The sequence below is a fragment of the Canis lupus genome, chromosome 15, assembly GCF_003254725.2.
Source record: "Canis lupus dingo isolate Sandy chromosome 15, ASM325472v2, whole genome shotgun sequence".
NCBI lineage: Eukaryota > Metazoa > Chordata > Mammalia > Carnivora > Canidae > Canis > Canis lupus.
Window position 1 is genome coordinate 33102865 of NC_064257.1, and position 13641 is coordinate 33116505.

The 13641-nt window shown below is 39.3% G+C and overlaps 1 protein-coding gene across 1 annotated transcript in view; it reads left to right on the forward strand.

Annotated features, from left to right (window-relative positions):
• The first annotated feature begins 3369 nt into the window (after nucleotides 1-3369).
• Nucleotides 3370-13641, forward strand: part of PLEKHG7 (pleckstrin homology and RhoGEF domain containing G7) — a 77408-nt gene continuing 67136 nt past the window's right edge. Inside the window, 2 exon segments of the mRNA XM_049094250.1 lie at nucleotides 3370-3485; nucleotides 3760-3825. Coding sequence (XP_048950207.1) covers nucleotides 3370-3485; nucleotides 3760-3825 — 182 coding nt within the window.

Here is a 13641-nt window from a genome sequence, read left to right on the forward strand (position 1 = left end):
TAATATCTAGATTCACAGGGCAAATGAGGCACTGACTTTCATGCTTTAGGGATCACATTTGCACGTTCCAGAAAACAAGCATTGTGAACAAAACTGCCACCAGATTGACCCTTTTCTCATAATGCTTCGACTTCACGCAATTTCAGTCTCATTAGAGCCATCTATGCAAATAAGATGGAAAAACAGACCCTCCAGGTTCCCATTAAGAACCAGGGGACACAGTGTGGCTGCCAGTGGTGCTTGCTCACATGTAGCTGCTGGAGACGAGGGCTGGGACCAGGTGATGCTCTGGTTTCTTAGCTCTGCAATTCCTCTGCGCATAGGAGGCACTCCATAAATCCTTGTAGAGTGGGACAACTAAATTTCATTTTCACAAGCTAGGGATTAGAGCTAGTGTTTTTCCATTTTGCAGATGGGAAATCAGATTCATGGGAGGAAATGCCTCAAGTTAACATAGCTAGGAAATACAAAATCTGGAAATCAAATCTGGATCTTTTCACTTTTGAGGTCCTGCCTCTTTCTATCATGAAGTAAAATTGCTCCACAGATGGCATCATTATTTCTAGTATCGCATCAGAAGATCTTTTAGATGAACAAAAGGTACGTGAGCTTTGCCTTCCAGGAGGATGTCATTTAGGAAATAAAATAAGATCAGTATATAACTATTTGCTGCAACCTAAATGAGGTTGGCTTGAGCCACTTTCAAGGTTCAACGCCGGTCCCAGATTTTTGCCAGGTCCAGTGGGTGTGGTCACATCCAGGCTCTTGCTTTGCTGCCCACTATAGCTCACTTTGGTTCCACACTGCAACAGGCAGACAGACATATTCACAACCACACACCAAAAGAATGTCTGGTTATAACAGACTTTACTGAAGGGTTACAGAGGTAAGGTTAACATCTGGTGTGCGTTCCATTAAACTTGCAGCTTCAGGTTAGACATTAAGTTTCTCTGTTCTTAAGATGCCTTTTAGCCAACCAAGCATCCAGGAATTTTGGCCACTTGACCCCTGAGGAAATCCAGCCACAGTGCTTATCTGGCCACCTTCTTACTACCTTCGTACACATGCCCCTCTCGCTTCTCTATCCACTCTCTCCTTCCAATCATCTTTTCAAAAGCACAAGGCATTCATCTCATTGTCTCCTTCATTGGAGAATAACCATCACCTTTGTTCTCTGGACTCCTGCTGAAGGCAACACCACCTTTTCCTGCAAGTCCCTTAGCTGTGCATCTGTGGTTTTTCCTCCCTAAGAGTTATTCCAGGACCAGCTGTTAAAATAATCCACTAAATACCTTACTACAACTGTATTATTCCAAGGTTGACCTAAGAAGCTTAAGAAGATAAAACAGAATTTTTAGCTAGAAAGGAAAGGATCACTTCCGGTTATAGATACTGAAATCTGAAGGGAGGAGGTCGGATTGCAAAAGGTCATCCCCACGCAAAGGGGACAGCATAAGCAAAGAAGAGGCATGGTTATATCTGGGAAAGACACTTGTTCCAGGACCCAGGATTAAAGGGAGAGAAATGGGGAAAAAAGATGGGGAAAGCGTTCTGGAACCAGAGTGTGGAAGGGTTTGGAGAGATCGCAATTTCAATCTATAGGGAGCAAGAAGCTATTTTGGAGCAGGAAATTATTTTACAATCTCAGTGTGGGGATGAGAAATCGAGAAGATCATTTATCAGCACAGAAATAACTTTCCACAATAGCAAAGAAATGTGCATGTAGAATGAAGCAAAACCAGCATTCAGGTTCCAGATTTCTCCAGACCTGTCCCTTGACCCTTTAGGAAGCTCCTCAACTGTGATGACCAGAAGGCGAGCACTTTCTCACATCTGCCACTGTTGTCTGTCAACAGTGATCCTCTACTAAGAAAGATTTTTCCAGTGATAGTTTTCCTCCAATTTGGAAAAGAGCAAGGATCTCACCCCGGTGACAATCCTTCTGTGAATAGACTTTGACCAGGAGCAACCAGTTGTGAAGGTGTCTGAGGGCAGAGTATAACCTATTTGTACACCATTTGTGCAGACACTTTGGAGTTGGATGGATTTGAGATTAAACCTGGTTCTACTATTTACCAGCCATGTGACCATGAGCAGCTCAATTAACTTCTTCGTGAGGACAAGATACAATTGTAGCCTAGATTTAATGTGTGAGCCTTTGTCAGACTCATAGAAAGAATGTATGGAAAGTGTCTGGCACACATGAAATGCTCACCAAAGAAAAGCTCTCATCCTCATTGGCATCACCTTACTCTTCTCACTGCAAGATGCTGCAGAGTTGCGCCCTGTGTGTCTGGGTCTCTCCTACTGTACTCTCCTGGGCATCAGGATCCCCACACACATCCCCTTAGGGCCCTGCCTCGCCCTGGCCTTGCTGCTGATGAGACATGGCTGAGCCCAAGTCAGTTCAGCTTTCCGGGTCAGCAAACCCTTCTGTCCTCAGGCCCACCTCCTTTCTCTGTCCACACTCAAACCCTGCTTCTATCGGAAAGCCCTTCCACATCATCTGTGCTTGGCCAAATCCCAATGCTGCTGCATGCAGGATGCAGGGCAGGTGCAGGGAGGAGCAGTAAGACAAACGGGGCCCAGGGGTGCCCTCAAGGAACCCGCAAATTAGCAACAACCATGTCTTAGTCACCATACTGCCTCTGGATCCTGGCACAAAGTACCAACTCCACAATTGTTGTCACTATTGGTGTGGCTTTGGTTAATATTGGAATGCTTGCTAAACTGAGGTAGTAAATGAGTATTTACTTCCAATCCGGAGCTCTTTCATCACATGGAGCATAGTGAAAAGGCTACTGCAGATAGGCAAAGTATAAACCAAAAATGCGTTAATATAGGCTTTTACTGGGATATTTTAGGAGCACAATTTGATCAAAAGTACTGTGGCTGATGAACCAAATGTTAGAAGCAGAATAATCTCTGGTATGCTTATGGGAACTGAGTCTCAGAGATAAGACAGAAATGGGGGAGCACAGTCAGATACAAAATGATCCAAAAAATCTATGAAATAAATAATGAAAAATATTAATAATAAAGATCTAATACATAAATCCATAAAATTGAGCTTTTTTATGACTGTACATTCATTTTGTTTCTCGCAAACCAAAAGCCACTGTGTCTCACTATTTCTTTAGCTCAACAGGTGCTGTGGACTTACACAAGTCTATGCACTAAGACAGTTGTTTAATTCTGATGCAGATGACCCCTTTTGTTGCTCAGACCTCCACAGGATAGAAAATTCTTAAAAAACGGTCAAAGACAAAGCTGCCAGAATAAGTTTCACCATTAAGTTCTCTGGTATCACAGATAGTGGTTATAAGGTCCTCCAATGTCTTGGCTTACCTGAAAAAGGAATAAATGAGGATGCCTGAAATGCTGACTGATGAAGGAACAAGTCATAAAACATCATGGTGGTGTCATCCTCCTCAGCGACACTATGAACGGCTTTATAACGAGGGCTTGGCCAGTGATGGGGTTTGGTGAGAGCACTGAGCTCAGAGTCAGCATCCTGGATTTTAATGCCAGCATCATACCAGAAGCTAAATCATTTTGGGAAAATTATTTAATCTCACTGGGCTTTCTATCCATGACTGAAAAAATGAAGGAGTTTTTAACTGCTGACTCTCTACTCTCCTCCCAGCTTTTGATTCTTTGCTATCTATGGGGCCTAAGAAGTTAAGTCCCCTGAGAAACCTGTGCCAGAAGCAGCAGCTATTATCACCATATTTTCTGTGGTTTTCTCTTTGTTCTCAGCCAGCTGGAAATTTCTGAGACTGTTTTTGCTGCCGGCAGAAACCACGGGAAAGGAAGGAAGCACGCGTGGGAGTTTTGACCAAGGGCATCTAAAAGCTAAAAAATAAAATACGAGAAAAAAATAGATATAATGAGCCAGGATAACACAGCCATAGACCTTCTAATGAGACAATTGTATCTGAAAAACAGCAAAGTAAAACCACATTCAGAACCAAGGAAAACATGTGGGAACAATGAGTGGAGGATGCTTCCATTTCCCAAATCTCTGGGCAATGCCAATATCAGGAGATAACTGTTAGGGCCAAAACTTAGCCAAACTTAGCAAAGCTAACCTTACTTTATGGATCCACTGAACTAAAATTATTTGTGTATCTTGCAACAAATTCAAAAATACATGGTTCAGCTGACGAGAAAATGGGATGAACATCAAATTGATGCTTAAATATTGGGTCTTAAACATTTTGAAACCTAATCATTTGGGAGAATAGCAAGAGTTCACTTGAAATAATCCCAGAACTAAATAATATGAAGGATCTGTCCTGATAAATATCAAGACTTTATTCATATGGTCTTCCCAAATACAGTTTTAGATGAGAAGTGTATATGGTAGTGAGTGGTCATTGAGGTACAGCTGCTTTCTGGTATGAATAGGTTTGTTACACATGACAAAGAGGCCATTATTATGCCTTCTGACTTACAATTTCTGATGTCCTTCATTTAGCGACTGTTTATAGTACATTGATTAAGAGAAACAGAAGTCAGATAGGCTTATATTTGAATTATAGCTCTGCCATTCATTAGCTGAGAGTTGAGTGACATTTGGACAATGTACTTTACTTCTTGGAACTTCAACTTCTACATCTATACAACAAGGATATAATAATGCCTTCCTCATGGAGTTTGAGAAAAGGTTTAGAACAATACCTAAAATATAAAACATGAACAATAAACTGTTTTTTATCTTGTTATTGTTGTTGTTATGACCTACAGGTGCATGGTCCTGGAAGATTTTTTTTAAGTACTGAAAAGTTCTCTGCATATTCGTTTGTGAGTTTCCAGTGACTTAGAAGGGCTTAAACTTGTGGGCCCTGTATGAATTCAGAGTGGAGATGGTTGGAGGAAGCTGCTATGATCTACCAGGGCCAAGATTTTTCCTTCATCTAGGTAGTAAATAGTAGTAGCGACAAGCCATCATGCTAGCTGCTACTCTAGAAACAATGAAAAGACCTTTCTATGTAAACTGAGATTGTTAGCTATTTTCTTCCCTGGAGACATATGCTAAATCTTGTATGAATTGAAACCTAGCTAGACCTCGATCTTCCAATGGGTGCTTCCCTCATCCCATTATTGCCACCCTTAATGACCTGAGGACTGAGACCTAGGCCACACCCACAGGTATTCTTTGTATGGCATAGAAGTTTCTTGCTGACACATTACTGCTCCAGGATGTAGCTTCCCGAATGCCTGCAAAAGCAGATCTTCATTCTTACACAGCCCTAAGTGTTAGACGTTTTTATTTATTTAGAGCCAAAATGTACCTCTCTCTAAATTACAGCCTAATTCTAGTATGAAGCTATTCAGAATAAGACTACTACCACACAACAGTTGTTTAAGTGCAGGGAGGGAGTTCTCTTACACTGCCAGTTGTCTCTTATACAAGCTAAATATCTCCATTTCTTTTAACTACACCTTATTTCTATATTAACTATGACTCTTTGGGATATCTGTGATAGAAACCTAGCTAACCTGGCTTTTAAAGGGGAGAATTTACGACATAGCTGGGAAATTATAAGGGATTAGAATTGGCTTTATGTATCCCTATGCTTTATCTTCCTTGAGTTTACTTCACCTTTTGAGAAGCTGTTTCCAAATCATTGCAAATATGGCTGTGAGCGAAACCCAGTTGATGCCATCTTCATGGCATATGATTGAAGATCAAGCAGCATCTGCTTCTTTGAACCCCAGCCAAAGTCTTGATTGACCTGGATTGTAATGCTTGTCAACTACTAACCAATCACATGTAGCCAGAGTGATAAAGTGTTCTGACTGACCAGCCTTTGTTCTGTGTCAAGCAGAAGAGAGAAGGAAAGCAGCCCCACTCCAAAAAAAGAAAAAGGATACAAATGCCAAAAGTAGGGATAGAGGAAAACCACTCTCATTTAGCAATGTCTTGCTACAAGTTAGGTGACAACGACACCAACAGAGTCATGATTACATTTTTAAAAGCTTGCACAATGGTGCTTAAAGGTGTGAAATAATAAGGAATATATATATATTGGTTTCTGCCCCTGGTTTCTGACACAGAGCTCTTAAAACCCTTGTAACTACCCAAGCAATAGGGGTGCTTGGAACATCTTTCGTTCTAACATTTGGTCTTTGACCCAGGTTCCTGAAAGAGAACTCCTAAATCCCTTGGAATTTTCTAGGTGATAAGAATGTCTTTTGTTCTAATGAGGTGACTCTTGGTGGGCTCCAGAATAGCTCCTGGATGGGGTTGGTCATCAGAAAGACTAGCCATAATTAGCAGCCTGGAATGTTCAACTCCATCCTCTATTCTCTGAGGAGGAAAGAAGGGCCATCATTCCTAAGTTAAGGGCCTAATCTTTCCTAAGTTAATTTGATTGACCCTGTGAGATGAGTTTTTAATGATGCATAATAATCTATCATGGTGACGTATAAAGCCTCCATAGACATCCCTAAAGTAGAGGCTTGGAGAGCTCCCATGTATGTGCTAGGAAATTGATGTACCCCAACTCCACAGAGGAAGAAGCTCCTGTGCCCAGGACCCTTCCAGATCTCACCCAAGGAGAAGGTTGTGGGAACCTCAATTTGTAACCAATTGATCAAGAATACAGGGTACAACCTAGGACTTGTTATTGGTGTCTGAAGTGAGAACAGTCCTGTGGGACTGAGCACTTGACTCGTGGGACCTGATGCTTATTTCAGGTGGACCGTGTCTGAGCTGCACAGAGTTGCAGGACACCCAGCTGGTATCAGAGAATTGGTCGGCATGTGAAAAATTCACATATTTGGTTATAGGGAATTAGTATGAATAGTACCAGTGGTAGGAGAGAACAGTACTAATCCCATCTATAAAGGTCATGACCTAATCACTTTCCTGAGTCCTCACCTCCTATTACCACCATATTTGAGGGTTAGGATTCAACATATGGATTTGGGGGGGGTGGGGGGGACACATGCAGACTACAGCAGGACTTCACATATAATATTTTTTCACAGGGTAACATGTTTCTGTATTACTTATATACATTCAAAATGTATAAATATGTGTATGAGCATGTACACATACACATTCTTTTCAAAAATCTATAAAACATGATGAAAAGCTGCAGTTAGAAAGCGAATACATGAGAAACACATTTCCTTTTTCGTATGACTTTTAAACATTTTTAATATCTAAAATTAAAATATAATAAAGAAAAACTTAAGTCACTTTCAGGGTGTATCCGGTCATATACCCTCTTCTTGAATTTCAATCAGTGAAGGGGGTTGTCTTGTGTCATTTTGATCATTGTCCATTCTGTCAGCCTCCCCATCTATCATGAGACATTATAAATCTGATGAACAGAACTTCTAATCCATCATAAAAACATTTATAAAAATGTTGATTGATACAAAAACGTGTGGCCTTCTATATAGACTGCTCTCCACACTTATCAGGAAGAGTTTTTTTTTAGGGTACAATTTATCTCTGTTGAGATTCCTGAACTCCAGTTTTCCCCATGGTGCTCAGAAGATCTTTGCTTGATGCCATGTTAAAATTAAAGTATATTGCATACATATAAAAAATTCTCCTTATGTATGAAAAGCAGAAAATAAGAATATAAAGCATTTTTGGGGCACCTGGGTGGCTCAGTTGGTTAAGCATCTACCTTTGGCTCAGGTCATAATCTCAGGGTCCTGGGATTGAGCCCCACATCGGGCTCCCTGCTCAGTGGGAAGTCTGCTTATCTCTCTCTGTCTGCTCCTTCGGGTCCCACTCATGCACATTCATTCTCTCTCTAATAAATAAATAAAACCTTTAAAAAGAAGAAAAGAATATAAAACATTGTTTTTTCAGCCAGTGCCATGTGGACCCCTGGAATCTTTCCTAAGTTAATTTGATTGACCCTGTGAGATGAGTTTTTAATGATGCACAAAGGGTACTCCTAGGGTAAAACAAAATGAATAGCCACAAAATATAGTGATCTCAGCTAAAAGAAATAAGAAACAGAACTAAATAATTATAAGTGATTATTTAACTTTCTATATTAACATCAGCCTTGTACACTGACCATTCCCCAATAAATGTATTCACCACAGTATTTCATGCACAAATCAGTTTCTGATTATGATAATCCCTTTAATAATAACCTGAGAAATATTCTTGCATGAAAAGAAAAGAAAAAATAGAATCAGGTAAAGTGCTTTTTGTCATAAAAGTTTAAAAATGATTTTATTTTTATATAATGGCTGTCGGCTGTATAACAAAAAATATGCACATGTTGCATTTTGAAAAATGTTTCCATCCATATAGAATGCAACGGTAATATGATCCATCTCACAAAGTCCCTTTGCTTGAGAAAGATTCATGAGTGCCATTTGAGAAAAATTGGATCCACCTTCTTTCCATTTAGAAGTGACTCTGGCTTATGTAATAAACCACGTTTTTTTTCTCTCCACCCCCCATTTCCTTTGCTGTCCTCAGGAACATTTTCAGAAGATCAGAAGGTTTATGCCTCTCCATTTCTAGAGCTCCTGCTGCTTCTGCTTATTCACCTCCTGAAGTCTTAATTCTCTGTTTGTAACACCACAGTTGGCTACTGTGGAGATAATTTTGATGTAATCACACTAGAATTATGACTTGAGGACAGAGAACACAGAGACATGGATGAAATCTTACAATGGTTCCTAAATCACAACGAAAAACCAAAAACAGGATAATTTTCAACCAACTTATCTGTTCTAGCTTTACTACATTTTAAAATAAAATTCACAGACTCATTTTCCCCCCTAGTGGTCTCTTAAAAATCATTTCTAAGGTTATTATTGCAATCATTAACTTTTTCACAGCCAGAATTCTGACAAGGGAGGCAAACTCAGTCACTTTAAAAATGTCATTACTAAAAATTGGTTGAGTCAAACTGGATGAAATGTGCCAGGTAAACCAGGACTTCAGCGCCAGTCAGAAATGAATTTCACACCTAAATCTCATCCCCACTCTTTCCAAGGTAGATAATTTGCTGCTGGCTGAATCAACATCAGAAGAAATCCATTCATATAAGTCTAAGTGTTAATGTAAGCCGCTGTTGAACGTCAAAGTAAAATTCAAAGCAGCCCACACTACAATTAAATGGAAGAAGCAGACCCCACAGTGCCTCTGTCGGGTGTTGGCAAACACAGATGGGCTGGTACAGAGCCAAAGGCATAAGGAACAAGGAATTGTGAAATCATAGTTGCGACTACTTTTTGAGTTTCTGTGATGTGTAGTTGCTTGGTTTATTTCCACTTTTCCCCACTGGCTTCTATCTCTCAGAAACACCAAAATCATAGTTCAGATCAATATGATGTCAAATAGTAAAAAGGGGGCACCTGGGTGGCTCAGGTTGCGATACCAGGGTCCTAGGATCGAGTCCCGTATTGGGTTCCCTGCAGGGAGCCTGCTTCTCCCTCTGCCTATGTCTCTGCCTTTCTCTGAGTCCCTCATAAATAAATAAATAAAATCTCTTAAAAAAGAAAAAAGAAAAAAAAAGAGTAAAATGAAAGTATGGTGCAAGTGGTTGGGGATATATCTAGTATTGCTACATAAATAAAAAGTTAAATTATTTTGAAAAGAGTAATTTAAAAGACTGTGGTAGACACAGCCTAATGTGCCACCCCACAGGTCACACTCTTAATTAATCCTCTCCCTAAGAGAGCGGGTTGGAACAACATTTTGCTTCTAATCTACAGAATATGGCAAAGGTCATGGAACATCACTACAGTGTTCATGTTACAAGAAATCTACAAGACTCCACCTTTACCAAACTGGAGGGAAACACTGTCCTGCTGGCCCTGAAGAAGCAAGCAATGGTATGAACTGCCTATAGAAAGGAGCATGTGCCAGGGAATCATGGGTTCTAGAAAGGGAGAGCCTTAATTCTACAATTACAAGGGACTGAATTCTTCTTTCTTTAAAAAGATTTTATTTATTTATTTGAAAGAGAGGGCGAGCAGAGGGGCAGAAAGGGAGATTTCTCAGACACATTCTGTGCTAAGCACAGAGTCCAATGTGGGGCTCCACCTCATCACCCTGAGAAGAAATCAAGAGGTGGATACTAAACCAACTGAGCCACCCAAGTGCCTTCTGAATTCTTTCAATAACCACGTGAGATTAGAAGACCATAAACTCCAGAAAGGAAGGCAGCCAACCACCTTGATTATAGCTTTGTGAGACAATGAGAAGATTCGGATAAGCTGTGCTCAGACTTCTGACCCACAGGAAACTGTAAGATAATAAATATGTATTGTTTTGAGCCACTAAATTTATGGCAATTTGTTATGTAGTAATGGAAAACTAATACGGTGACCAAAATAATATTCACATTGGAAAACATCTGCATGACCACTTAAATTAAGGACTGGTGCCATCTACAGACCAGAAATCTACAGGATTTTATTCTCCAGATACAGTCTATGCAGTTCTGGATTTAAAAAAAAAAAAAATTATGAAAGCTGCCCTCTTCCTGAGAATAAGGTCTGGAAGTTAGGAAGAGGAATTAGTAGACCTAGAGCTATTACCTCTATACCAGTGAAGACCCATTTGTATCCAAAGAAAACATCACTGAAAGTGGCTTAACAATAAAGGAAATTTAATGACTTGGAAAAATGTAAATATAGAGAAATGTCTGCCTAGAATCTAACGAGGACAGATTCAGCTACTCAAAGATGTCACTAAATCCCAGTTTCGTTTTATTTTGTTTTTCTAAGAGCACTCTCTCTGCCTTGGTGTCAAATATGTCCTAAGACTAGTTCCTGCACCCCCATGGTCTCAAGACAGCTGACAACAGGTCCCAGGACTGCATGTCTCCTCTTTCAAATCCATCAGGAAAGGGAGTCTTTGTCCCAGTATCTCAGCAAAATTTCTGAGAGTCACATTGATTGGACAAGCTTAGCTCACATACCCATCTCCTAAACAATCTTTGATCTGGTTGTGGAGTAGAGGGGGTTAGTGTTAACCGAGTCATGTGTTCCACTTCTCAAGTTGGTCATGGAATAAGCATGATAGAAACACACAAAATCTAGATGCAAATCACAACTCTTTAGAAAGGGTCATAGAACATGGATCCAGAGAGGCTAGTAAAAAATGTCTACTACAATCCTAACTCAAAATGGTGAAGTCGGCATTGTCCTGAGACTCAAAAAAGAGGAGGACATTGGGAACTCATTGGGAAGCCCAGTACTTAGGACTCTCTCATCTCACCCCTTAAGTAGCATAGGGGCTACATGTGGGAAGGCCTCAGACTTTGTTCCTGCTAAAAGTCTCAGCAAGCAGAGTATTGGGCATAGAAGGAGCTATTGTCTTTGATTCCCACAATGGCGTGAAGCCTAAATGTTGGTTGTGAGTACAGCTGTGGCTCTAGATCCTTCTCCATGCCTTTTAGTCTTCAAAATCAGTAAGCAAGCAATCTGATGATTTAACTATATGTCATTTCTTTCTTTTTTTGTGTTTGTCATTTCTTCCTTCAAAACAAATTCTATTTGAGATATTTTGGCATAAACCCACCAATTATCAGAGCCTAGTTCAACTCTTCCATGGCCATAAATCAATGGCAAGCAAGTAAAAAATACCTCATAGGAACAGAAAATAGAATAAATACAGAACCCAGTAGAATTGTCTACAGGTTGTTAAGAATGAAGTAAAAATTTCTAAGATCAGTAGAGCTACCTTTCTCTAAAATAGAGTTATTTCAAGAAATAGAAAAATTAGAAATTATCTGACTTGTGATTCTTTGACTTTAATTTTTAGACCACAAGTGTACAATTGAATTCATCACATGCCTCAGTTCAGGAAACCTTGAATAATTTGTATTTCAACGTGATTCAAGAAACCTAGAGTCCACACCATGAAAATGGAAATGTTTAGAAAAAAAAATAATTTCACTGGAAATAGTCCTATGTATCTTAAAAGTGAAATTAACGCCAAAGCCATTATAGAAGTACTTAAAAGTAATTTAGACTCTGCAAAAAATAGAATAAGAAAAATAGTAAATGATGTCAAGAAATTCTCCCTAACTACAAGGGATAAGTTAAAAGCAATGAAAATAATGTACAGAGAAGATGAAATATCACAGCCAATAGATAATAGGTCTCCCTTGAAAAAAGAAAATTAAAAAAGAGAAATAATTGTTAAATAATATAGAAATATTTCTTACTTGGGAAAAGTATTTTGACTAATTGAGAGTACATACCAGATCCTAGGCAGAACTGAACCTACTTTGATATATGCTGTTTAAGCATTTCTAGCTTCAAATATAAAGAATCAATCTTTTTAAAATAAAAATACATAGAAATGAATTTATCAGTTGAAAAGATCACAAATAAATTTAAGAACAAAAAAGTATAAAATATCCTCCAAAGAGCCAATATTCCATTGGTCTCCTGTTTCAAATACTAATGACTGAAAATCATGTAAAAATGTCTATAGACCCTTTAGAGGAAAATATGTGCTGCAAGGATTCCATATCCAGGATTCATATGTGATGGCAAAATAAAGACAATCTCAGGTAGGAAACAGCTTCGAATGTGTACCGCCTAGCAAACTTCCTTAAATGAATAATTCAGAGAGATTGAGACATATCTAGGGGCATTGAGATTAATAATTTTAAACATGGTTCTCCAGGAGTTTTATAACCCTAAGACCTACAAGAAAACCCAACTAAGAATCTTAGCCTCTTTTCAAACACTAGGGGAAAAAATTTTTAGAAATTGGCTTATTTGAAGATACATATTAGCTAGTAAGTCACATAAATAAGTAAGTAAATCAGGATGTGAGCTCTCAGCACACACATACTTTTTTAAGGACACTTTGGACTCAAGCAGAACATGCATAGACAGAAAAATGCACATAGCACAAGGATACCAGTGAATGAATCTCTACAAAGACAACACACCCAGGTACCAGCGCCCAGATCAGGAAATTGAATATGAACATCCCCGAAGCCACACTCCAGCCTCTCCCCAAGGATAAGAACTACCATCCCAACTTGGAACACCCTAGATGAACTCTGCCCACTCTTGCTCTTTATATAAATGGAATCATAGAGCCTGGCTTCTTTCATTAAACATTATGTTTGGGATAAAAACAATTGCGCCTTTATTTTCGTAGGGGAACATATCAGGGTATTTGTTGATGATGGAGGTCCTATTTAAATAATTGACATCAGAGTTTTTCCAGTTTGGGGCCATTATTTGTAGTGTTTTGGGAGGAAATCAAACTACATACACAATGATAAATAGGAACCAATGGTAGCCTCAGAGGCACTGTAGGGACTGGCAGAGAATGTGGTGAACTGGATTCTGCTTGTCGCATCTGACACAGAAAACCCGTCCTCAGATCTACTCCTTTTCTATAGATATGGAAATGATCCAATATGGACATAGTGTTGCCAGATTGGTTAATAAAAATATATTTTTTAAAAAGCTTGCAATCCAAATTTTTCTGTAAAATCTCCTAATTTTTGATGTTGGATTAATTTTTTTTTTTTAAGCTAGAGGACCAATCAGGATGCCGCAGCTGGCAGCCTCAGATGTAGATATCCATGATAGAAGACTAGCTTGCTGGGCTTTAGACTTTGCATGAGGCACATCCCAGGTGACCTTGTCAACAACCAAAATTTATCC